Source organism: Pagrus pagrus (genome assembly GCF_965226575.1).
Source record: "Pagrus pagrus genome assembly, chromosome: 9".
In the NCBI taxonomy this organism is placed as follows: domain Eukaryota; kingdom Metazoa; phylum Chordata; class Actinopteri; order Spariformes; family Sparidae; genus Pagrus; species Pagrus pagrus.
The window spans coordinates 31,435,349-31,460,782 of NC_140193.1; the positions used below are offsets into that span (position 1 = coordinate 31,435,349).

Here is a 25,434-nt window from a genome sequence, read left to right on the forward strand (position 1 = left end):
ATGTGATTGCCGTGTGTCTTGTTAGTCTCCCTGTCCGGATCAATATGGAGCCTTTCAGGACCCTGATTCAAGTGGCTCACTTGTCACTCAGCTGGTATTGGATTTTTTGTTTGTGTTACTGTGAAAAAGAACATTCGCTGAGGTGCAGAGTGAAACACACACACACACACACACACACACACACACACACACACACACACACGTGCAACTGAGTAACTTTTCAAAGAAGATAAAATGTTACATGCTGACAACATTTAGCATCTTGGCATCATGCAGAATCCTTTGAGAAGACTTCATTTATCAAATGGTTTGCTGAGAATGTGGGCCTTTGTGTTTTATTAAACATTTCCCTGTAATGGGGAGTATAATGTGTCGCCTCTCTCAGAGAACACGTGAGCAGAAATCATGTTTTATTTACATTTTCAGCTCTCAGAAGCCAGTGAATGTTGTGAAAGGACAACTTGGGGACAAAGAATATTTGAAGTACGGAAGGCTGCTGAATTGAGACTGTTGATATTACCGTAATCTACGTTTTCACACATTCAGGACTTCAAAAGCACATTCAACAAGTGCAAAGCAACCTAGTCTGTAAACAACTATTTTATTAGGTAAGTAATAACTGCATAACACATTTATATCTCTTTAAATAAAACTAGTAACACAATGAAACAGCTAGCCTCATAAAACCTCAACTTTTTTATTTAAAAAATTCAACAAACATAATATAGTGTGTTAATAAGTTAGTTTCAGAAGTGCAGGTGGAAGTTCTTTTTACCACACTGTTTCCAGTCTAAATGCTATACTAAGCTAAACCACTGCTGGTCGTAGCTAGCTAACTATTCCTTTAAAGATATAACATGTAAGGTTTCTGCATTCAAATATCTAAAACTGTTGTTATATATTTAGTTATATCCCAAATTTTCAAACAATGTTCAAAAAGTCCACAAGTTTACTCAAGATAACGCTGTGTTTCATTTGGTTGCCTGGTGCTGTAATTTCCAGGAAAGAGTCAGAGTGAGGAAGGATGTTGGCGAATGAGGCTAAATACAACATGAATAACACTTAAATGTTACTTCATCTGTGAACATGTGTGCCTGAGTCTGGTCAGATAGATATTTATCAGCAATGTTGGTTGTTCAATGTTGTGCTCACCATTAGCACATTTTTGCCTGGTGTTACTCTCACAAGTTTGATTGCAGGATGATGCGATGGTTTCTTTGCCCCAAACAGCCAGATAACTTTATTGTAATTCAGCCACAAGCTAGCAAGCAACGGCACGCACCAAGGGTGTTGGTTTGTATTCAGGTCAACCACCAAACTCTCGCACTCAACAGAGACTGGTTCTCTCTCTTCTTCCTCCCTTCTCCTCTGTAACGTTGCCTTGAAATGAAGTACACTTCCCCTCCAGCTCCAGTCAGCAGTCAGCATTACAGAACGTAAACACCCAACAACTGAAGCCTCCTCTGTGGATCACTGCTGCAGTCAGGTTGATAAACGGGAGTGAAGATATATCCACTTTTTAAAATATACACGTTGCACTCTCCCCCCATTACATGGCTACAGTTTTTATTATTTTTATTCCTGAAGGAGGTCTGGCTCTGCGCCTGACTCTCTCCTCCAGAACAGGCTAGGTCTGGTCAGCCTAGCAGTGGCTCTGCCTCCACCAAACCCCCAACACACAACACTCTTTTGTTTTGTTTTGATAGAGACCCCTAGCAGAAGAAATGACATATTATGCATTTACAAGATTACAAGGTACATTTATTGTGATTCTTTAAAACACAAGGGTTTCTAAAACTAGACTATGTTTGAGATCTATGTGCTACATGTATTTTAGAAAATGTGCGTTGATGAATTGAGGAGTCTCACAGCCTATGGAATGAAGCTGCTCTGTATCTGTTGTCAGATGGCAGCAGGGTGAACAGACTGTGGCTGGGGTGGGTGTTGTCTTTTAGTGTCCTTTGGGCTCCATGCAGACATCTCCCTTCACCAATATTTAGCCATTGCCTTGACTAATTGTGGTCGGAGTGCTTCATATGGTTTAATGATTGAACGTACCTTACCTATATGGAGGTATATGGAGTATTTCCTCTCTGACAGCTGGGTCAAAGCTTGTCTTTCTGTGCTTGCTGTGTGGAACTGTGACAGTGCACAGGGTGGGGCTTGCTTTCCTGCCCTCTGCGGAGAAGCTACAAGCATCCTCGCCACTGGTTCTAGGTTCCAGGTTCAGGTTCTGTTGCGGTAGGTTGGGTGATGGCATTTGGAGTTGTGATGCGATTGAAAAACGCCAATATCTTTGCCTGGTTTTCCCTCTGGGGCCGACGTTCATTCATTTCAGTTTTAGTATTACACTGAGCGTACGTCTTCTGCTCGGGTTACTGTCAATCAAACCAGATCCTCATCTTTACTGTGTGTGTAAGCAAGGATAAGCCACACCCTCGGTAGGGACACGAGAGAAGAGCATTCACGGCTCAGGAGTGAAACGCACATAACAACATTATCTTGTCGTGTACAGATCCATTAAAATACATACTATTGTGTGCAGACATAAAGAAGACGTGTCATTGTTGAATTGATGTTAGGTTCTGAGCAGAATGTGCATGTCAACTCATCTGCTGTCAGTGAAGCCTGCTAATATGATTTAGACTATTACAAATGGGAAACACTGGGAAACAGCAGGTAGCAAGAGCAATTGGAAGAGAAAAGATGACAACAGGTGGTAAGCCAGGCATAGAACAAGTGGTCAGATGAGGGAAGTCAGGGAGAGCCTAGCGGCAGCGGAGAGATAAAGGCAGAAACAGGAACTGGCCAGTGGACCTTTGCAGACAGCTGTGTTGTAAATTTAAATGCAGTTCATTAGATACATTCTGGCCACAGACTTTGCCAAGAAAATATCCAAACAACCACTACTGACAAAATCATGCCATATGGTCAAGACCACGAGTTTAGTAGCTCAGGAGATGGTATAGATAACACAACAGGATTCATATCAGTTCTAAAAGAAGCATCTTTGTCAGCCTCATTTATCAGGTATTTATTTTGTTGTAAAATATTGAGGCTCAAATGAAGAACCAGGAAACCAGGAACACTCAACATCAGGCTCATGTTTAACTATAACCTGGCTGCTGTGGCTACAAGCACTGAGCACAACCATGATTCAACCATCCATACATCCAATCTCCTGAATCACTTGTTCACCTGTTCATGGTTGCAGGGGGCTGCAGGCTGTCTAGTATCTCAGCGTGCTTGGTGAGAGGCAGACAAAACCCTGGATGTGTTGTCACTTTATCACAAAATTAACACACACATGCACACACATTCATACATGCAGCACAGAGATGAAAGACACACAAATTGCGACAAATCGACTTTATTTCACCAAATACTTGGATTTGCACCTACAAGAAAACAATCCACCTCCTGACACTGAACATTTTCTTTTGTTAATGGTCTCTAACAGATGTGGAAAGAACTATGCTCCGCTGTTATGAAATACAAAACTCATATATCTAAAATTAGTGAGGGATATTGGGATATTTTAGTCTTTCACTTGATGGTTTATTTTGTGACATATCTGAATTTTTATTTCGTGTTTTGGTCACCAAAATAAGACACATTTCAGTTGACTTGTATTGCATATGTAAAACTTGTTTTTTGAAATTTTGATTTCAATTTGATGAAAGTCACGTCTCTTCTCAAACAACAACACAATTTGATACACCTGAAGCAAACACAGAATTGTTCATTATTGTAAATAGGGGTCCAATATTATTACATTAAAACAAATAAATTACTATAGAATAATAATTTAAAATAAATATGAACATTGTGCGATGGGTTGACAGGGTATGTTTGTGTAGCAGTGATACAACTGTCTGTGATCACTTATTCTGCATGTCAACATTGCCAATAATTAATGTAGCCAGGATCGTTGGTGTGTTCACTGGTGGTCTGGGGAGGAAGACAACCATAAGCTTTGTGCACAGATGCTTTTGGAATATCTGTGTGTGTGTGTGTGTGTGTGTGTGTGTGTGTGTGTGTGTGTGTGTGTGTGTGTGTGTGTGTGTGTGTGTTTGTGTCTACTTTGCATAACAGCTTTCGTTGCACTCTGGATTTGTACTTAAAGCGCCTGGAACTCACTCCTGATTGTTGAATACATTCAGGTCAAACAATAAATAACAATGTTTTTGAAACTTGCATTCTAGACTATGGCCAATAGTAACACACAGTTTTCCTTTCAAACATCTCAGAGACCAGACAATTAGGTCAAGCCCCAAGGTGCTGTGATGGAGAGCAGTGGAGCAGTGGTAGGGAATCGGAAGAGAGGGAGAAATGAAAAGAAATAACTGAGAAGAAAAGAGATGAAGCAGGATCAGAGAGAAACATACAAGTACAGTAGAGTGAGAATCAGAGGAACAAGTTAACCTAGATTATAGCACCAAATGATGTTGCACTGCATTCAGTTTCTGATCATTTGTGTGTTTTTAGCTTCAGATAAAGTAACACGCAGCAGCCTTGTGTATTGCATCTGAAGCAGCCTTTAGACAACAAGCAACATGGACTTCTACTCCAGAGCACAACAGGAACAGTGTGGAAGAGGTTGACTGAAACGTGAGAGTAACATAGCTTGGTGTCTATTATTTATTAAAAAATATTTTTTTAATTGCAGAAAGGTTTGTAAAATGAATGCTGAAAAATTCATCAAACAAACTTGTACAGAAATGAAAAGCCGATGAAATGATATAAACAGACAAAACAAAAGGTGCATTATTAGCAGCTCAGTGAACTTCTATTCAGTGAGCACAAAGCCATAACTCTGCTTCCTGTGTGGTGCCATAAGACTGTCACATTTTCTGTTTTGCTGCACCTCACTTTAATCTGTCCACAACCAGTTAGTTCAACTCCTCATAACATCTCTATATTCAATATCTGCACAGATTTGCACCTCCTTTTTAAAGCTGAGTCTTGAGTTCTGTCTTGCAAATGCACAAAGGAGAAGGATGCACTTCACACCAGCTGCACCTCAAATGGCAGGAAGACTGCGCTCCAAGGCAGTCGCATTTGTTTGATAAATATGAGGCATGTCTTTAGGTGCAGAAATGCTCTAATATGATATGAAATCTGGCTCAGAGTGAGGAGAGGAGGAGGAGAAATCTGTGCTGTCTCTTTTTGATTCTCCATGGTTTCCACCAAAGACTGGCTGACCTTTTTCCTCCATTTGTAATCCCTTCAGGCAAATTTTTCATTGCTGGGGGTAGAATGGAAAAACCTAAGGTTACTTAAAGGATAGGTTAACCTTTTTTTTCACATCTCTTGAAAAATAATATTCAGGTGCCCATATGTACATTGAAACTAGTTGTGCTTGTTGTAATTTTTAAAACCAGTTTCTTGTAACTAGTTAAAGATTTCTTATGGTGCGCCTTGGTAGCTGAATGGTTACAGTGCATGCCGCATGGCAGCACCATTGTAACCGGCCCAATCTGATATTGTTGTGTTGATGTTTTCAGGGCCGGCTCTAGCCATTTTGGTGCCCTAGGCAAGATTAGGATTTGGAGCCCCCCCCCCCCACCACAATATATGGACAACAGCCATCAGAAACATCATCGACAGTAAAATTGTTTCTCAAACAAAAACACTGAATAAAACAACAGACAATAGACAATGCCCACAGTAACATACAATTAACAGAAGTCACCTGCTTCAGGCTGCTGGAGGTAGGTGGCGTGCTGGATGTGGTGGTGCTTCTGCTGCTGGTTGCCTGACGTGGAGCTGTATTCAAACATACAATACATACATACTGTTACACTGCTGCATTAAGTCTGTTGTGTCATTCTTCTTCATATGAAGTAAGCACTGTACAAAGGCTTTATTTAATTAGACTAAGACCTGCATTCAATTAATAACAACGTTTAACTGTAACATTCAGTAATAATAAAAATAACAACAACAACAACAATAAAAATAATAATGACATAGCAGTGTATCAGAGACCACAAATCATTTTCTTCTGAACTTACATGCTTCAGAGAATGGTGTAGATGTCAGAGTAGAGGGCCATTCTCCAGCAGCTGCTGGAGGCTTCTGCAAAAATGTCCTGAGTGCATCTGGACAGTTACAGAGTAGATTAACTTGATTATTACTGTACAAGCAAAGACATGTAGCTGCAGCAGACAGAGAAGGACAAACAACTGCTGCAGCCTGCACACTACTACATTAAGAGGTTGCACTATAATTAAATAGTGACACATGCCCAACAATATGTGTATTTTTTTGTCTATATTGGTCAGTGAATTGCAGCGCAATGTCTATCACTAGGTAGGAGGATGAACACTGAACAGCAACAGTTAGCCAAATAAGCTAGCAGGCTCGACATTCAGATGATTCATAAACATCCTTAGCAGCTAACATGGCTTCATTATCGAGCATCAACAGCTTGTTTTGCTCTATTTTAATTTAAGCTGGCTAGTATACTGTAAATGAAACGTCTTCATACAACACGGTATTGTTTTTAATGATATAAAAGACGACAGAAAATAGGCACCTGGGAGAATTTATCCTTTCTAACAAATGGTTAATGTTGTAAAAGAGTCTATTTTAACCCAAACCTTGTTATTCTAAACCAAACTAATCAGTGGCCTTATGCTTCAAGATATGTCATTGTACCTAAAGCTCTTGCATAATATTTGGATATGAAGGTGTCTGTGGTAAAGTCACAAATAATACGTAATATGCAATGTCCTCACAGACTTGAAAAACTTTTGCATTGTTATTAAGGTTGTCAAACGGTCGCTGATTGGTTGGTTCTAGGCACCAAAACTACTTGGTCAGTTTTAGATGCTACATTCAGTCTCCTACCATATGGTAACGTAAATTATGTAAGGGATGTAAGTACATCATTGTTACATTATTTCCGTATGTTGACTTATTTACCTAACACAACTTAAAAACTTACTCTTGACTCGTACAAACCGTACAAACTGGATATAAACCCCAGTCTCTGTGTATGACCCATTCAGCCACCCTGACCATCCCCCATCATGGACTTTTCTCGCTCTTTATACTACTGCAATAGAAGGGCACTTGCAGAAGTGATGCCAGAGGGATAACTAGAGCATCAAACTTAGAAGCTTAAGGTCAGTGACCATGCTGCTGTATCAGATAGGATGGAGTGAGAATGGGTCGGCACAACAATATGTTCCAAACAGGATACAAACCCCGGTCTCACTGGTGTTCTACTAACCAATTCAGCCCCAGATTTGTGTCTGCCTCTTCACTGTCCCTGCCCAATAACACCAAAACACCCCCCCCCCAAAAAAGTCATCTTAAAAATAGAAGACAGCATCCTATTATATTATTATTATATTATTATTGGTGCTTTTGTTATTATTATCAATTACATACACGTGCCTTCTTGTTCTGTTGTTCCTTGTTTGTAAAATTAACAAAATGTGCAATAAATAGAAAACAGCATCCTTGTTCTGTGTAAAAAATATATTCCAAAGATTATCTGTAGTTAATATGAGGCTTTAGCAGTCTGAGTATTTCAAATCAAATGGCTTTTACGGACGTTTTAGAATAACATTCCCTCTTTGTATTTCTCCTTCATGTGTTGCACTGTGTAGGGATAGTAATGCAAAGAAGAGTCATACTGACATCACTTACAGTACATTGAAACTGCTTGAGAGAGGGATCTGTTCGCAGTCAGTATGAGAAGGGGGAATGATGACAGTGATAAAAAACTGTTTCATTGTTCATAAAGGCAGCTGAATAGTATTTTAAGACAGACTTAAATAAATCCGAACCTGTCCTTAAATGTTACCCTGATTGTCTGTGCAGTATCTCAACCTGGCAAATGCCCCTTTTAATCTTTGTCCAAGTTTTAAACTTTGCAGACACACCAATTGCACCAGGATAATGTTGTTGTGACTGGTTGTGAGTGTGTGGTATGCAGTTTGTCTGTCAGATGTGTCAGAGTGTAGCAGCAAAAGAAACAACTCTCGGACTGCAGATGTTTTTCCAGTGTTGAAATCTTTATCTCTGCACATTCTGTAATGATATAGATAATAATAGGATAAATATAAAAAGTGTATCCTTTTATTGTTTCATTCTAATTCATTCTAGTTGAATTTCAATCCGCCCCTCTGCTTTTCCTCATAGCTGAAGTTGATTTTTGATTTTTTCAGCTTACTCGTGTCTTCATTTCATGGTGGAGGTAAACAGCAGGAGAGAGTTTAGTCAGTCCTTTGAAGTTATGGTAGCTTCACTGATCTGTAGGCAAGGGTTTTTTATTATAAAAAATGATGTCTCAATTAAGACAAACAAGCTTTCTGATCAAAGCAATATCCCAACAGGATGCTACTTTTTGCAGTGATAGCTGTAGGCATAAACTAGAGATGCACACAGATGCTCTTTGTTTCTCGAAGACAGACACTGACCTTTTGAGCTGAGCGAAGGTAATAGCATCAATTTAACGGGGGAAGATTTGTGAGCCTCCTCTGGTCAGGGCTAATGCTTTCTCCAAAGCCTGGAATAGTGGGTGTGTTTGTACAATGAAGAAAGGCTGAAGTTGGGTAATACAGAACAAACTGGTTTAACTTATATAAACCTGGCTAGTTTCAACATAGCTTTAGCAGGATTTGGAAGGAGAGAGTGGGAAGGAAGTGAAGATGGGGCGGTTATAAGGGAATTTGGGGTGAAGTCCAGGAAATTATTTGCACAGATGTGGCTACCTGCTGAGAGTTCAGCTCTGAGCTGTTTCATTCTCTGCTGTCTGTTGTAAGCTAGCTCCTGCTGTCGTGTTCTGCATTTATCAAACTTGGTCAGGCACATGCCAAAAGCATACGGACATACATATACTTTTGTATACTCATGGCAGTATGGGGGTGTTTTTAATGGTTTGGGCTAGGGTCCTAGTTTCAGTAAAAGGTTCTGTTTATGTTACAGCATAAATATCATATCATATCGAAGGAAAGCAACAGTATTTCATGGTGGTGCACAGAGAAGGACGTACTGCACATTGTTAACAAAACCGCATGTTGATTTTTAAAAAGAAAGGACACGAAGACACATGCCCCTGTATACATCTGTGTGTTGAGGTAGAGCAGGTGAACAGTTTAGGTTCCTGGAAATTGACATCACTTAGAACCTTCATGCAACTCCACCCTGGTGTTTCAAGTTTGCGTTAACTTTTACAGGGAAGCAATAGAAAGCATTGGTTCGTGCACGGCCTTGGACAGAAAGGCTCTACAGCGGGTGATTAAAACCATCCAGAACATCACTGGTACCATCTACAGAGCATCAGTGATATCAGTAAAGTGAAATGTCTGCACAGAGCCCAAAGATACTTAAAGACAACACCCACCCAGCTACAGTCTGTTCACCCTGCTGCTGTCTAGCAAAAGATACAGAATTATCCGCTGCCATAACAGGACCATAAAGCAGCTTCTTTTCTGAGGCAGTGAGACTCCTGAACTCATCATCAACAGTCATGCATAAAAGACTACAACTTGCATTTAATTGCACAACCCTGTGTTGTAAAATGATCAATAAATAAACCTTGTACCTGTAAAATGACATCCTAGACAATAGTGTGCTTTCAACTCTGTGGCAAGGTTCTTTCTATTTTACAACATCATAAAGCCACCGAGAAAATAAGACAAGGTTCTTCTCAGTTTGGTGTGGAAAAACTTGACTGGCCTGCACAGAGCCCTGATCTAATACCTTTGGGGTAAAAAGAGTCACAAAATGGAAGGGGATATATCAGGGGGGCCCTGGTTCCAAAAGTCCCATTTAATTTAAATTGTTGGAGACAATTTTTATTTTTTTCATTTTTTATTTTGTTTGGAAAAGGCATTTCCATCAGAATCAACAGTACAAAAATACAAAATTGGTGTTTAACATAGTCCTTTTCCTGATTATGCAACCATTTACAGGTGAGCAACAAGAGTCAACATAGGACACAGATTGTGTGGTAAAGGACAGTCCTCCTAATCCTTCGTGAGCAACCATTGTCACTTTCCTGAGAACATGTCCTTATATATACCCCTAGGTATGAAAGGTTAAGCACATTTACACACATTAGACTCTCTCTTCAACCGACATGCTTACAACCTGCATAGTAGCATTTTATGCATCAACACATTATCAATCTTGAAAAAGGCAACTATATACATTGAAGTGAGGGAACTTGCTTATTGTTATTTCCATCAGGTATAGTAAGTTGACAAAAGATAAAAGTAAACAAATATGAATAAATAAATAAATAAAGAACTTCAGAGGGATCATACAAAGTCTGCTCGAATCGGGGTTATAAATTCAATCCATTTTTCCCAAATTTGATAGAACTTAACCTTTTGGATTCTCAAACAATAGGTCAGTTTTTCCATTTTGAATATTTCCAGAATTATTCCGTGCCAGTCCTCAGTTGTGGGTGGTGTTGGATTCAACCTGTTGGAGACAATTTTAGGTGACTCACAACTTCTACCGCTTAGATTGGCATGAAACTCTCCCAGTTGAACGTCAGGATTAAAGATTATCAACTGTAAAATATTTGTTTCTTTGATTAAAAAAAAAAAAAAAAAAATAGAGGTTCCAAAGCTGTGTACATAAAAACACAAGCAACAAGCCAGTTATGACTCCCAAGATTAATTTCCAATCACAGAACTTAAAAGTAGCATGGCACTCAGTAGAGTGCATACCTTTGCCAAGTCCCAGCAGTCCCCTTTTATACTCACTCATAGATACCAGTCACCTTAATACACCTGATTTTTTATTAAGATCCATACTTTATTTCCTGTGAAATGAGCAAAAATGTCTCAGAATGTAAAAGAAAGTGAGAAAAAATGAATGGATCACTCCCTTTATTTGGATCTGCACCAAAAGTTAATGGGGTCCATCCTCCATCCAAGTTTCATGGAAATCTGTTACGTAGTTTTTGTGTAACAAACCAACCGACCAACAAACGGACACAGTTGAAAATATAACCTCCTTGGCAGAGGTAATAATGTCATGTACAGTGCTACTGAGTGTGTTAATATTATAGTATAATACAGAGCTAAATATTACACTGTTAAGAAAACTAATAATACAATCTGCAGTTTGAATCAGTTTACTTCTGGATTCTCGGTTTATTTAGCATGAATCCTGCCACTATCACACCTCTGACTGGCTTCTTCTTCTTAGCAACAATGGCTGAGGCTTATGGGTATTGTAGTTGCCATGACAAACTGACAGGGATGATAAGTGGTGGCTATAACTTATAGCTAGGGGGTTGTCAGGAGACTCTTGTGTTCATAGATTAAGTTGCATTGAAGATACACAGTATTTTAAAAAACAAATTGAAATGGAAAATAAATACTTCTGAACCAAACAGTTCTTCCCACTTGGCAACTCTGTTTGAACTCAAATGCCTGCGGTCAGGATCCTAAATCCTGTGGAAACCTTTCCCTGAAGAGTTAAGGCTGTTGTTACACCCATGCCTTTGGAATGAGATGTTCAACAATCAAATATGGGTATGATGTTTTGGTGTCCACATACTTTTGGTGGTATTTTGTAAGTAAGCATTTATCTCTCTCATATATAAATCACTTTCTGTCTATGGCTGAAATATGTGCTCTACAGCAGGCCTTTAAACATCTGCTACACTGACATAGTCCAGTGCTGCTGGGGCATATGCTGCACACTAATCCTCCTGCATATGTGTGTTCATGCCTAAATGCATTTATGTTATGTCTTATTCAATTACAGTTATGACAGGGCTTGCCTGAGGTCAATGTGTAAAAGCTGTTGCCTTAGCCTATGTGCCAGAATTTATGGTTGGTCAATATGTCAGTCAGTAAGTCAGTATATGTGAAAGTCTTAACTTACTCTTTGCTCTGCCCTCTTCTCCCTCACATGATCAGCAGGTCAGCTGGCTTGAGGTTTAATGTGGAAGAGTTTCTCTCCTTCTTCCCCATCCCCCTGCTCTCTCATCGTTCCCATAGCTCTCTCAAAATAAAGCCAAGTCATCCAAAAGGCAAATGTTATTTGGAAATCCTTCACTTAATAATTTTTCAAAAGAGACCTGCATACATAAAAAATCTATTCATAAATATACACAGCATAAAGGAACACAATTCAAACAGACATTGCTAGAAATTGTAAAATGGTGTGCTGATTCGTAGAAGGGAAACAAGATCCCTAACCCTACCTGATCAAGAAGGGTAACTCTGAGGGTAAGCCTCATATGATGAAACGGTTTTTCAAAAAGGATGTGGCACTTCGCGATTCTGTCAAATTTGTCACGTCTGTGTGGTCTTAGTGTGAGCAGACTACAGATTAAGACTAAAGAAAGGAATAGCAACTCACCCAAAGTCACACATATATTTCTCATTCAAAACAAACAATGCCAGCATATGACAATCATGCACAAGCAGTACACAAGCGCAATCTTGCCTGTGTAGTACAGAAAGTGTATCATACGTGTCCTTACTCACTCCTCTATTTATCCTTTCATTTGCAGGTTTGAGTGCAGCAAAGCTGTTGAAAGCCAATGGACTGAACCCTGTGGTGCTGGAGGCCAGGGATCGGGTCGGTGGTCGCACCTTCACTGTGCGGGTAAGAACAGGAGAGCTGACACTAATGCAGATGCTGCTATTAAAAGGGACTTTTTGTGCAGTGGAATTCAGTTGTACAATTATTATTAAAACATTTTTTTTTTTTTTAAACGCTAAAACTTTATATTAACTGTATTTCACAAAATGCAGCTCAAATTGGTTTACATATTAAAAAAGAAAAACAAAATGGTCAAAATGTCATTATACAGTTAAGAAGAGGAGTAAAGTAAGTCTCAGTCTTCGTTCTCTTGATGTTTTGCGATTTGTTGGTCCCAAAGTCCGAACTGAATTATGAGACAAAGCTTTAAGGTTTTCAGCACCCACTGCTCGGAACAACCTACAGACTGAACTTAAGCTTCAGAATATTGAACCTCTGAACAGCTTTAGAACTATGGTGAAATCAAATGATTATCTGATTATTTGAGTGTACTTTTTCTGTTAATTTGTTGTTGTAACTCTGTGTTGCTGGAATTCTTGGCCAGGCCTCCCTTGTAAAAGAGATCTGTGATCTCAATGCGACTAACCAGGTTAAATAAGGGCTAGATAAAAAAAAACAATAGCTAAATGATAAAAGAAATAAATGTTTATATAAATGAATTTAAATACTTAAAATTTACAAGCTATAATTGAATATCCTGTGCCTGATCATGCTCTACGTATTCAAACTCATTGCGCCCACACAGCATGTGCAGGGAATGAGACGTATGCAGTGAGTAAGACGGTAGATGAGCAGATGACGACTGGACTGTACAGCCCACGGTGACATCTGATGAATTAAAATGCGGCATGAAAGTTAGATCAGAGTCAATGATAACAGATTTTCAGATTTCCTGCCTGTAGTGTAATACACTGGGATAGTGTAGTTAACTGTGGGCACATTTTATGACCAATAATGAAGACCACTGGTTTGTCAGTCCAGTTTTCAAAGGGGTAAACCTGGGTCAGGTAATCTGGATCAACAGCTATGTAGAGTTGGGTGTCATCTGCATAGTATTGAAATCAATCCTGTCCTGATTACCCCTGGTGTCAACATATAAGGACTGAGAAGTAGTGGAACCAGAACAGAGCCATGTGGTACTCCATACAGAGTGTCTGTTCTTTATGATGAGAAGCTTTGGAATGAGACTCAACAGTGTCAAAGGCTGCTCTGTGGTCTCGAAGCTCAAGAATAAATCATATTATACTTATACAGCATTATCTTAGAATATTTTTTGTACATTTGTCTTTTTATGTTTCAGGGTGTGTTTTTCTTTTTCTTTTTCAGAATAAGGAGACAAAGTGGGTTGATCTGGGCGGGGCTTATGTCGGACCAACACAGAACCGCATCTTCCGACTGGCAAAGGAGTATGGCATAAAGACCTACAAAGTTAACGAGCAGGAGAACCTGGTGCATTATGTCAATGTGAGTGTGTCCCAGTATCTGTCTGTGTTGTTTTGGATGGTAAATAATATTTTACTCCAAGCTTTGGCTGATGTCGTATCTGTGCAGGCCGACGCATATGACAGATCCATACATGTTCAAGATGGGTTTGTGTGAGCTCTGCATGCAATAATTTGCTCCATCAACCGATAAGCCTACATTAGCACTCCCACATTACTAGTGAACCATTATTTGCTTGTTTGTAAATAATTCTTTAGCCTCCTTAACATCTGTGCAGTTGGTGGTCAGGCTGGTCTGTGCTCATCCAATGATGGTGAAAAAATGCCAAACAAGGGTGAACATAGCCGTTGTTTTCTTTGTCATTAAACAAATCAAACATGCTCGAAGCTGTTGCTCTAACTGACTGATGATAATTAGAAGTGGCAACTGAGTTTAATTGCAGTAACTGGAAGGCATGATGGTTGAGCTGTACAATCTGTAATGGGAATGTGATTCAAACTTCAGCTGCCACTTAAATCTCTTACTCTCTGGTCATCAGCTACACTTGCTTTGCCCCCCAGACACTTTTCCATGGTGCTCAGAAAAGACTGAAGTATTGTGCAGAAGAAAAGTAAACATTGTGTCCTTCCTGTGACTACTTACATGTCTTCCGAGCAGCCAGCCACTCACTAGCATTGGTGACTGGAGATGCTAATCTTTGCTGGAGGGATTTCTATAATGCAGTTTCTCTTTTTTCTGAGTGGTTGAAACACAAACAAAGAAGGAAGGAAGAAAGAGACACTGAGGCCATCTTTGTTCCTATTATTCTTTGTTCCATATCTCATTAGTGTGGGTGCACTGCTGTCCCTTACACAGTTGGTTTACTCTACCTGATTTGATTTTGCCATTGCTGCCACGTACTCTGGTCAAACTTCCCCTGCTGTAAATCACTAGACTGCCTAGTGTGGCTGGCAGCTTTCTAAGTGTGTGTGTGTGTGTGTGTGTGTGTGTGTGTGTGTGTGTGTGTGTGTGTGTGTGTGTGTGTGTGCGTGCGTGCAGTGGAAATGGAGATTGCTTATCTCAACATGGGCTGTTTTCAAGTCATTCAATCATACCTTCAGAGATGGACCTTAAACTTCTGTCTCGGGGGTGTGGACACAAACTTGCACACACAAATGAACTTTCACTGCATTTTATAGCGACCTGTTTCTGAAGTCTGCCCTCCTGTATTTACATCATGAGGGCCCTCAATATAATGAGATCCAATACAACCGCACACAAAATTCTGCCTTATCAATCACCACAGGGCTGTGGTGTCAAAAACGTCAGTATTATAGGCTTCAAAAAATAATTTATTGAAAGGCTGCTTAGTTGCAGCTATAAAATTGTACTAACTTGTTTAGAGTTCAGGGCCAATCAGTGTTTGTCATAAGTATAAAGTAAATATTGACCACTGCTGCTTTATACCCACAGAAGGGTTTTCCACTGTAGCAGCAGAGTTATCGTGCACCTACTGTGTCCTGGACCGGCCTGAAATCTACCTATGGTCAATTTGCAAAAACAATACAGGTTAAAGATGATTTGAAAGGCTGCCAATAAGTAAAATAAAAAAAATATTATAATCTGCGATAAATAAATTACATTTCTCATGACTGATTAAACAGCGTGATTATTGCACAACTGTGCTTTGGACTGGTCACAACATATCACACAATGCCATAGATATCATAAGTTTCCTGCAGTCAGCATGCCATTTGCAAGAATGTCCACCAGATCTGCTTCCTACAAAATTTATGTTCATTTCACTATTATAAGTTGTCTCCAAAGTCGTTTTCGAAGAATTCAGCAGTACATCCAACCAACCTCACAACTATTTGTAACGATGCCAACCCAGGACCTCCTCATCTGGCTTCCTCACCTGCATGATCGTCTGAGCCCGGCCACCAAGACAGCTGATGCAAAAACTGTCAGAGTGTCTCAGGGAAGCTCATCTGCATGCTCATCATCCTCACTAGGGTCTTGACCTGATTTCAGTTCGTCTTTGCAGCCGACGTGAGTGGGCAAATGCTCACCTTCAATGGCATGTAGCACATTTATGTTGGAAAAGGGTTCCCTTTATGGATGAATCCCAGTTTTCACTGTACCAGGCAGAAAGTAGACTAAGTGAATGACATTGTTTGCTAAAATGTCATTTGCTAAGGTCAGCATTGTGAACAGAGCGGGGTTATGGTTTGGGCAAGAATGAACAACTGACAACGAACACAGGGGAATTTATTTATGGCAATTTGAATGCAGAGATACATCCACCACCATCTTCTCATGTTGTGGCATGATAAGGCCCGACCCCATGTTACAAGGCTCTGTACACAATTCCCACAATTCCTGGAAACTGAAAACATTCCTAGTTCTTGCATGACCTGCATACTCAACTAACATGTAACCATGGAGCATGTTTGGGATGCTCGGGACTGACGTATATGACAGCGTGTTCCACTTCCTGCCAGTATCAAGCAGCTTCACACAGCCACTTAAGAGGAGTGGAACAATATTCCACATTTTTCTGATTGTCTTTTTTCATAACCAGTCCAAAGCACACCTGTGCACTGTTCATGATGTTTAATCAGCATCTCGATATGCAACAACTGTCTGGTGGATGGATTATCTTGGCAAAGAAGTGCTCAATAAGGTGGGTTTTAACACATTTCTGCTCAAATTCTGATTCTAAGTAATTGTTTTGTGCACATAAAAAAAGTCTTAAAATCTTTTACTTCGACTTCAGCAAAAACAAAAGTGCTGCATTCATATTTTTGTTCAGTGTATACAGACAGGTGATAACTGAATGTAAGGACAATGAATGACTAGCACAGACTATTCAAATTTTGGACAAAATAATTAAACTCTTAAGGAGACAATGGGCTTGTAAGTAAATGTATACTTCTATGTTCATCCATCTGTCATGTCAAACGGACTGGCACATACAACAGACATTTTCAGGAAAAGCTTAAGGTGACTTGACTTAAAGGTCACGACAGAATGGAAGGTAGACTTCATTCACGTCATTCACTCTCATTCAAATCACGCAGGTGACACTTTTTGTGTTTTTCCATTTGCTTTAAACGTACTGGATTTGGACTAATATGTTAAAAGCATGGTTTCATAGTCTTCATTATGCTGCTTGTCTTACCACTGTGTCCTTAGCACTGATGCCCTATTGACATGACCTATTTTAGCAGTGCTGTGAAATGTCATCAGCATGATGTTTGGCACCAACAGCGGTTGGAAAATAAATCTTCGGTTTAGTAAAGGACTTGACTGGGCAGCCCTGGTGTTGTCAAGCGTTATGTGGGCTCTGCAAGGGAGCTTCTATGAGTGTGTCTCCTTAGCTACTATCTCTGTAAGATCCACTCCAAGACCCAGACTCACACACATGTGCCACTCGTAGCTTCCTGGCTGGTTTCCATGGCAGCATGCCTCATCAAAAGCTGCTTACTCCTATCAGTGTCAGACAGTATTTGTCTGTCTTTTAGGACAAGAGGTTTCAGTTATTCATCTGAGGGTCTGAAACTGTCAGAGAAGGGCCTCCATCTGTCATGGCATGGAAGTGATTAAGTGGCATGACCATCATCAGCTAGAGGGGGACTAACAATGGCATTAACATTGCAGACAAATTTAACATGAGTGTGGTGCAGAAAGGCATATATAGGGGGACCTTAAAAGAACACCACAAGGCAATGCCTCACCTTTTAACCACGCAGTTCAAGCCTCAGATATTTTTTAACTGAATGCCCTATCTTTGACCTCTTTGAAACAGTGATAAAGCAAAGTGAATTGTGCCACCCGCGATCATTTGAGTATTACATTATTGTCATAAAGGAAAAATTGAGAATATTTTGCCTTGGATTCAAGTTCAGAAACTTAAATGAGCTGAAAAAATGTTCCATTTTTACTCAAGTGGGTCTTCGTCAAACAAATAACCATCATGATAAGGACATGGGTTTTGTAACTTTATGTTTCTTTAGGTTCAGTTAAAAAAAAATCATGTTTTGGCATAAAATACCTGTTATGGTTGCCACAAACATGGCTGGAAATTGTCTCCTTAAAATTACCCAGTGGTGTCACGCTTGCAAAGGTTGAAACGCAGTCTCAATATTCGGTCACTGGCTTGGCAGCCTTCAAGCCTCTAACTCCACCGCCATACCCTCCACCTCCTGATGTGACAGTCAGGTCATAAAAATGTTATGTGAAAATGATATGAAACGTAATGTAGAAATGCCAATATGGTACATGGTCTATGACACGAACAAATGTGAAAGTATCAGTGGTTTGCAGAAACGTTTAAGTGCCAACCTTTTATCCTGGTGACTGGGCTGGTTAGGTACAATCTGTGCTATTCTGTACGACATTAGCAGGATGCAGTCAGTTTCGTGCCTATCCCCAGATAGTAACAATGCTTTTTTGCAGCCATGTAAAGTTTTAAGGGAGTTTTTTCTGTTATCCTTCACCTGCCTTCCTGCAGTATCACTAATAGTATCAACTCCATTTACAGCTTTTGATCACACTAATTTTCCCCCTAATCAACAACAGAGAATAAATCACTGTTACCGATGCTTCACTACATGGAAGTTCAAACATTTAAGTATGTTGCTGTCGTGAGTATCCCTACACCATGTTTTGACTGTAAGTAGCTTTGGATTAGCCAAGAAGCTATTCAGATGAATAAGCTCAAAACCAGTATGTCAGTTTTCTGATCACTGTACAAGTCTGAACTTACCGACAGAGCAAAGCATGCAGGGTGACATTTGCTTTGGTCTAACCTGTATGACAGTGTCTCCTTTACTTCACAGGACAGAAGTGGAGTAATAGTAAATCAGCATGTGTGCCAAGCCATTGTGTAATTAGGGCTAGCTTTCAAGCAAGCCGCGTAGCTAATCAGCTTTTCTATGGCCGATTGTAATCCAAAAGGCCAGTGATGGTTTCCCTTATCAGCAAACTATTGCCTTACAGGCAGCTGCAGCTCTCAGCACTGGATTTATTAATGAGGTATCACTATCAGAAATGGGAAAACAGACTTTGATTAGATATGCTCTCTGGTCATCGGAGATTGAAAAAGAGCATGGGATGTCCCATTGCTCCTCCAGCAGTGTGGATATTGTGCATATGTGCACGTTCATAGGACCTCTGAGAGAAATGGCTGATGATTGTGCAAGTACAGTAGATTAACTACATTCATTCGTAACATTGTAATGATTAAAGAAATAATTATATAGTTGTAGTGTTGAACTTGAGTCCCTTATCTGTTTTCATATGACCTGACATCTAAATAATAAAAGATTACATTTATCTTAATTAAATGCTAATTCATTTGAGGATGAACTTCAGAACACTCAGTACTGTAGTTAAATTATGACAGGTCTTTTAAAGTCATTTTAAAGGTGATGAAGCAAAACTTGGCTTTTCAGAACCAATCAGAAGATAAAGCATATTGGAAATCATCTTTAAAAACTCAAATAGCCAATCCTCAGCTAGATTTTCCAATTCTTTATTAATGTGTCATCACTTAAGGCTACATGTAGCTGAATGCACAACATCTGGCTAAAATCACATTATTAAAGATGTCGTGGCCGACACATCTGCTGAGAGACAGTGTGGTTGATTAGGAGCTGTGTTTCTGGTATAATGATGAATGTAAATCCAGCATTCAATCTCCTTTTTAGACCGGTTTTGGTCTCCACCAACTCCTGAGGAAAATATCTTACTCTTTAGCTGCTAGATGCTAACTTTGTATGTCTGCTGTTTGATGATGGGGAAGTAGTGCACAGGGAGTTTATTAGAGCTTTAGTGATGAAAACAGCTGCCTGCTGCAGCTGTAAATGGATTGATGAGCGTTGTTTTGCATTCAAATAAAAAGAATGCATAATGTTCCATAAAGCTGAAGAGACCTGCAGAGTTGGGTGATAATTCATTGTGAATGTGTCATTATCAGTGATACTTAGCCTTGCTTAAAATGAATGAAGTTGCCTGATCTACTGTTAATGTAAAAGATATAAATGGACACAACTATAAATGCACTACTTCTTACAATTTGCAATTGTTCATCAGTAGAGACATACAGATATCTTAAACCTGCAATAACTGATTCATTTGCTACTTGACACTGACATTTCATGAAGGTATAAAGTTGATATGGTGAACAGACAAAGCAACATTAGCACTCATTTAGAGTTGCTGAAAGACTAACTTATTGACAGTAAAAATTAGGTCAGACACGGGTTGGTTGCTGCAGCGAGGACAGGGCCTCTGTGGGACACGCGTTCTACCGACTAAGCTACCGGGGTGCCTACCCCTTATTTTAACCCAAAGTATGATCTTTTCCTAAATCTTACAAAGTAGTTTTGGAACCATTCCAGAATGTTAATAACCAAAAGTCCAAAAGTCATAATATGTGATTGTCAGCAAGGTGTTACATATTACGTATTATGTTAACTTGACCATGGAGCCCTTCACATGCAAAACTGACTCTAGAGGGGTAGGTAGAATGTCATAGTTTGAAGCTTAAGGCCACTGACCAAGCTGCTGTACTTGACGAATGAGAGTGAGAATGTGTTGGATATAACTGATACTATAGCAGCTACACTTCTTCTAACATATTGAGTAGCTACCATTGTTGTTTTACAAAAAAAAGCCACTTCTCTCGCTGGTCTTCACACCTAATCCACGCCTGTAGCTGCCAGTAGTTCCTCATAGGCCACAGATTGGTTGAAGTATTGTGTGTTAGGCTACAAGAGCGTCATTTAAAGCCTGGCAAGGTAGAGACATTGTACCTTGTGTTTTGGCCCATTGTTAGGACAAAAAATATTGATGAGAGCAACTTTAAAGGTCCAGTGTGTGTGATTTTTGGGTGACCTGTTTGCAGAAATGCAATATAATATTATCAATTATGTTTTCATTACTGTATAATCACCTGTAACTCAGAATCCTTGTGTATACCTTTACCTTAAAGAGCCTTTAGTATCTACAGAGAAAGCAGGGCCTTTTCCACGGAGTCGCACGCCCATGTTTCTACAGTGGACAAGCCAAACACTGGTTCCAGAGAGGGCCTTTCATGTTTTTAGCAGCCACTGTAGGGTAGGAGTGTTCAGTTGGTTTCAATCTGCAGCCTCAGTGCGAGGTGCTCCTTAATCCTACACATTAGACCTTTAAGGTCAACACAGTATATAATCAGGAGTAAAAGTGGAAATTTCGACAATAGATGTTTGTTTACAAGTCAAAATGAGCCAGTGGTGGTAGTGGTACTCCAAAGGAAAGAGATTAGTTTATTTTATAGACTCCACTGTATAACACCTTCCTTTCTGCAATACAGGACCTGTGTCTCCATGTAGCATTAGGTTTATACTTTCTCCTTTGAGTGAGGCTGACTCACTGCTCACTGATGTGAAAACAGATGCTGCCATGCATTCTCTGCCCCTCCCCTCCTCTGCACTGCTCCTTCTGTATTCACTTGGCCAGCATCACCATGGTGACAGACCTGTTGTTACATGGCGACGGACAGTTCTCTGCACAGCAGTGACACTGTATGATTTGAGACATCTAATCTTCTCTCTCTGTCTGTTTCTGTCTATGAGTTGAGGTTATTGTTGATAATGCTTCATAAAAATAGTGCAGTCTCGACCTTGAAGTGCCCAGAGCGTTATCTGTTGGGAAATAATACTAACAGATACTTAGCAGATTATAACTAGAGTAGTAGTACAGAGCAGCAGGCCTTCTGGTGTAAGAAGAAACTTTATGAGGGTCAGTGTTCACTGACTTGATTCATCTTTCAGAGTCAGTCATTAAGTCATATCAGGGCTGTTTCTATACCTCTACTTGTGTGTTAAGTGTTTTGTTGTTTGTGGATTTGCTATTATGTCACACTGTGTTGTAACTAACTGTTTAAATGGAAATATTTTTACCTATTGACAAAGAGATATGTGATAAAGCACACTAACACAGGGCGATGGATCTGAGTGTTAATTTATTGGTAGCCTATAGGATCTATTGTTGTATCTAAGTTGTCGTGGTCATATGTAGGGAATTAAAGACTTTGACTTAAAATCCTGATCCTTTCACCATATATATATATATATATACATATATATATATATATATATATATATATATATATATATATAAAATTAGACTGTTTTCAGTGACTATAATTCAAGACATGTACCTTTAAAGGTTAAAGATACAACACCGCAGCCACTAGATATTACACTAGAGCACCAGCTTCTCAGACCGAAACAAATGTGTTGGAAAGGGAATCTGAAGAGACACTGCTCATGGAATTAAAATCAGACTGTAAAATCAGGCAGGGCTGATCAAAAATGAATCACAATGCTGTTACTGCACAGCCTGTTATGGCTTGAAATGTTCACAAATCCATATGTTGGTGTAATCTTTAGCTGTAATATGAGAATGTTTCTTACCAGGCTGCCATATTAATAACGGATGCAGGGAGGACAGAGAGGGACTCACATACATCTCAAGTCTCTTGACGTGTACCCATTTTAGCCTCATTTGCATCTTTTCCTTGCATCCGAGTCCCTCCCCACAAGGATGCATGGAGTGACACAAAGAGACCATGTGAAAAAAGAAAATGAGGAAGTGTGTGTTTGTTTTTCACATAAAGTGACATCTGTTTCTGATGACCCCAACTGGATCAGCTTTCAGTGGGGTTTTAACAGCTGTAGAGACTTTTAATGAATTTGTGTCTGCACACATATGCACTGTGCTAATACTGCTAATAGTTATCAGTGCAGAGCAGCAGTGTTTTCTCTCTGTAGCCTGTTACCTGTTAAACAAACACCTGCACATGAGTAGCATCCTGCATTCTGCACTAACACTTACTGTAATAGCTTCAACATTAAAAGACCTAACAGGTGAAGTGAATAACATTGATAATCTCATAATGCAGTGTTCCACTGGGCATTCATCTGGATGCCACTTGACACACACCACCCACCCAAACACAGCTGCAAACCAAGTACACCCCCTCCATTGCAACCTCACTCTCAGATGACAGTGCCCTGTCAGCAGGACAATGCACCCTGCCACACCACGACTGCTCTGGAATGGCCTGAGCAAAGAGCCCAAGAGGGCTGTTTATGCCAGTAAAGGACTTCTGTGTAGGCTGCTCACACAAAGGCATCACTGTGTGATCACTATGTGATGCCTTTGTGTAGCTGTGTTTTTAGAGGGAAGCTGGTTTGTAATGTGGTCTGAAACAAATTTACTTGTCAAGCAAAATGTCAGTGATGAGGCAGTGTTAACTCCCTTTTAAATAGTAAAATCCTGGATGGCAAAAAGGTTCCTTCAGGTTAACCAGAACAAGACTGAGGTCATTATTTTCAGCCCTGCACCCATTATCGGGCCCCTGTCTTCAAATTTAAAGTCCCATGCAAAAAAATCTTGGTGTTTTCTTTGATTCTGATTTTCCATCTCAGATCTATCACAAAATCAAAACCATTCCTGTCCATGAAAGACTTGGAAACTTTGGATCACGCTTTCATTTTCTCTTGCCTCGGTTGCTGCAATTCTCTTTATATAGGAATCAGTCAGTGAGCCCTGTCACACCTGCAGCTCGTACAAAAAGCAGCAGCAACACTCCTCACTGGTGCTAGGAAAAGAGTCCATATCTCTCCTGTTCTGACTGGCTATCGGTGAAGTAAAGCATTGATTTTAGGATTCTCTTATTTGTTTGTACTGCATGTACCCCTCCGGTCTGCTGACCAATTGCTGCTCTCCATTCCACACACACAGCTAAAAACCAAAGGTGATAGAGCATTTTCAGCTGTTGGCCCTAAACTGTGGAATAGTTTGCCACAGTTAACAGTTAAATCACCCCCTCCATTGATACATTCAAAATCCACTTACTGCTGTTTGTGTTGTGTTTTGATCTATTCCTGTGTTTTCCTTAAATTCTTGTGTCTTGATTTGGTAATTTCTGTGTTTTATGTCATCTCCTTGTAAAGCACTTGGTCAACTTTTTCTTGTTTTTAAATGTGCTCTAGAAATAAACTTGACTTGACTTAGGCTGGAAAGACTGTACACAGTTACACACACACACACACACACACACACACAAACACACACACACACACACACACACACACACTCAGCTCAGAGATAATTGCTAGAAAGCATCAAAACGTGGTCTTTAACAAGAGTTCGATTTTGGAAACAGCGAACACGCTTGTGACACAGAGCTTAAAATGTAATCTGCTTGTCCTTGTCAGAGCTGGCATAGATAGCTTTGATTGACCCCACCACCACCACCAGTTGTAAATCAGTTGTGTGGTTGACAATTGGAGCAATAGTTCACCAAATGGAATATGGACACTCTTATCACTTGATTACTCTGAATCTTATCACTTGATGGCAATATGTCAATATACTCTTTTTAAATCCACTGTGTACACGCTGACTCAGCGTGCTGGAGGTCAGCTAGAGGTTGAGTAAAGTGGGTTTTCAAAGACAAATACCAAATTTCTCACTTTGAGACACTTTTTACTGTCTTAAAATTTACTAAAGTTTGAGCTTGCCTTCCACAATGGCAGCCAAACTCTGCAATCAACAGGTGTTTGTTTCCAACAGTGTGTTTCTGAGCAGACAGACATTACTGTCTTGTATGTAAAATGTGACACACCATCACATGCATACAAAGTGAGAAAGTGAATTTACACACTACAACCACTTAGAAAAAGTAACATTTCCATATGTTGGCAACTGGCGATTACAGAAGTTGTTTTTTTTGACGACGACGACAACAATGATGATGATGATAATGATGTGTATCCAACAGGGAAAGACTCACCCATTCAAAGGCTCCTTCCCTCCCATGTGGAACCCCTTTGTCCTGCTGGACTTCAACAACCTGTGGAGGACAATGGATGACATGGGCAAGGAGGTAAAGCAAGAATCACCCTGTTGTTTGCTTTTACTCTACACTCTTTCTATCTCATCTTTGCCAAATGTTAGTTTCTTGCTCATCTTCCTGTATTTCAGATTCCCAGAGAGGCTCCCTGGAAAGCTCCCCATGCTGAGGAGTGGGACAAGATGTCCATGAGGGAGCTCTTTGAAAAAATCTGCTGGACCAGGTAGAGAAAAGAGGATAGTATATTACTTTTCCTCTTTAACAAGACTAAGAACAATTGTGCATGTTTTCCCTTTGTCTCCTCAAGCTGGGGTTGGTAAGATAGTAGAAACCAGCAAGAGCAAGCTACATTTTTAAAGTGTCCAAGTGAAAAAAAAAATCCCATCATCCCTTCAGGCCTCCCTCCAGAGCCACTCCTCTGAAACATATGAACGTGCACCACCTGACTACAGTGACACTGACTGTCCTGTTCCTCTCACTGGCCAGCTGGGAGATGTCTTACCGGCTAGTCTGTTACATTTAAAGAGCTCTCTTAGTCTTTTTAGTCTGATAAATACATAAATAAACAA

General features: G+C 39.9%; 1 protein-coding gene across 1 annotated transcript in view; it reads left to right on the top strand.

Annotated features, from left to right (window-relative positions):
- Positions 1–25,434, top strand: part of mao (monoamine oxidase) — a 42,387-nt gene that overhangs the window by 5,432 nt on the left and 11,521 nt on the right. Inside the window, exons 2-5 of the mRNA XM_084362385.1 lie at positions 12,500–12,594; positions 13,858–13,995; positions 24,794–24,898; positions 24,997–25,088. Of these exons, the coding sequence (XP_084218511.1) occupies positions 12,500–12,594; positions 13,858–13,995; positions 24,794–24,898; positions 24,997–25,088 (430 nt within the window). The remainder of the gene's footprint in view (positions 1–12,499; positions 12,595–13,857; positions 13,996–24,793; positions 24,899–24,996; positions 25,089–25,434) is intronic.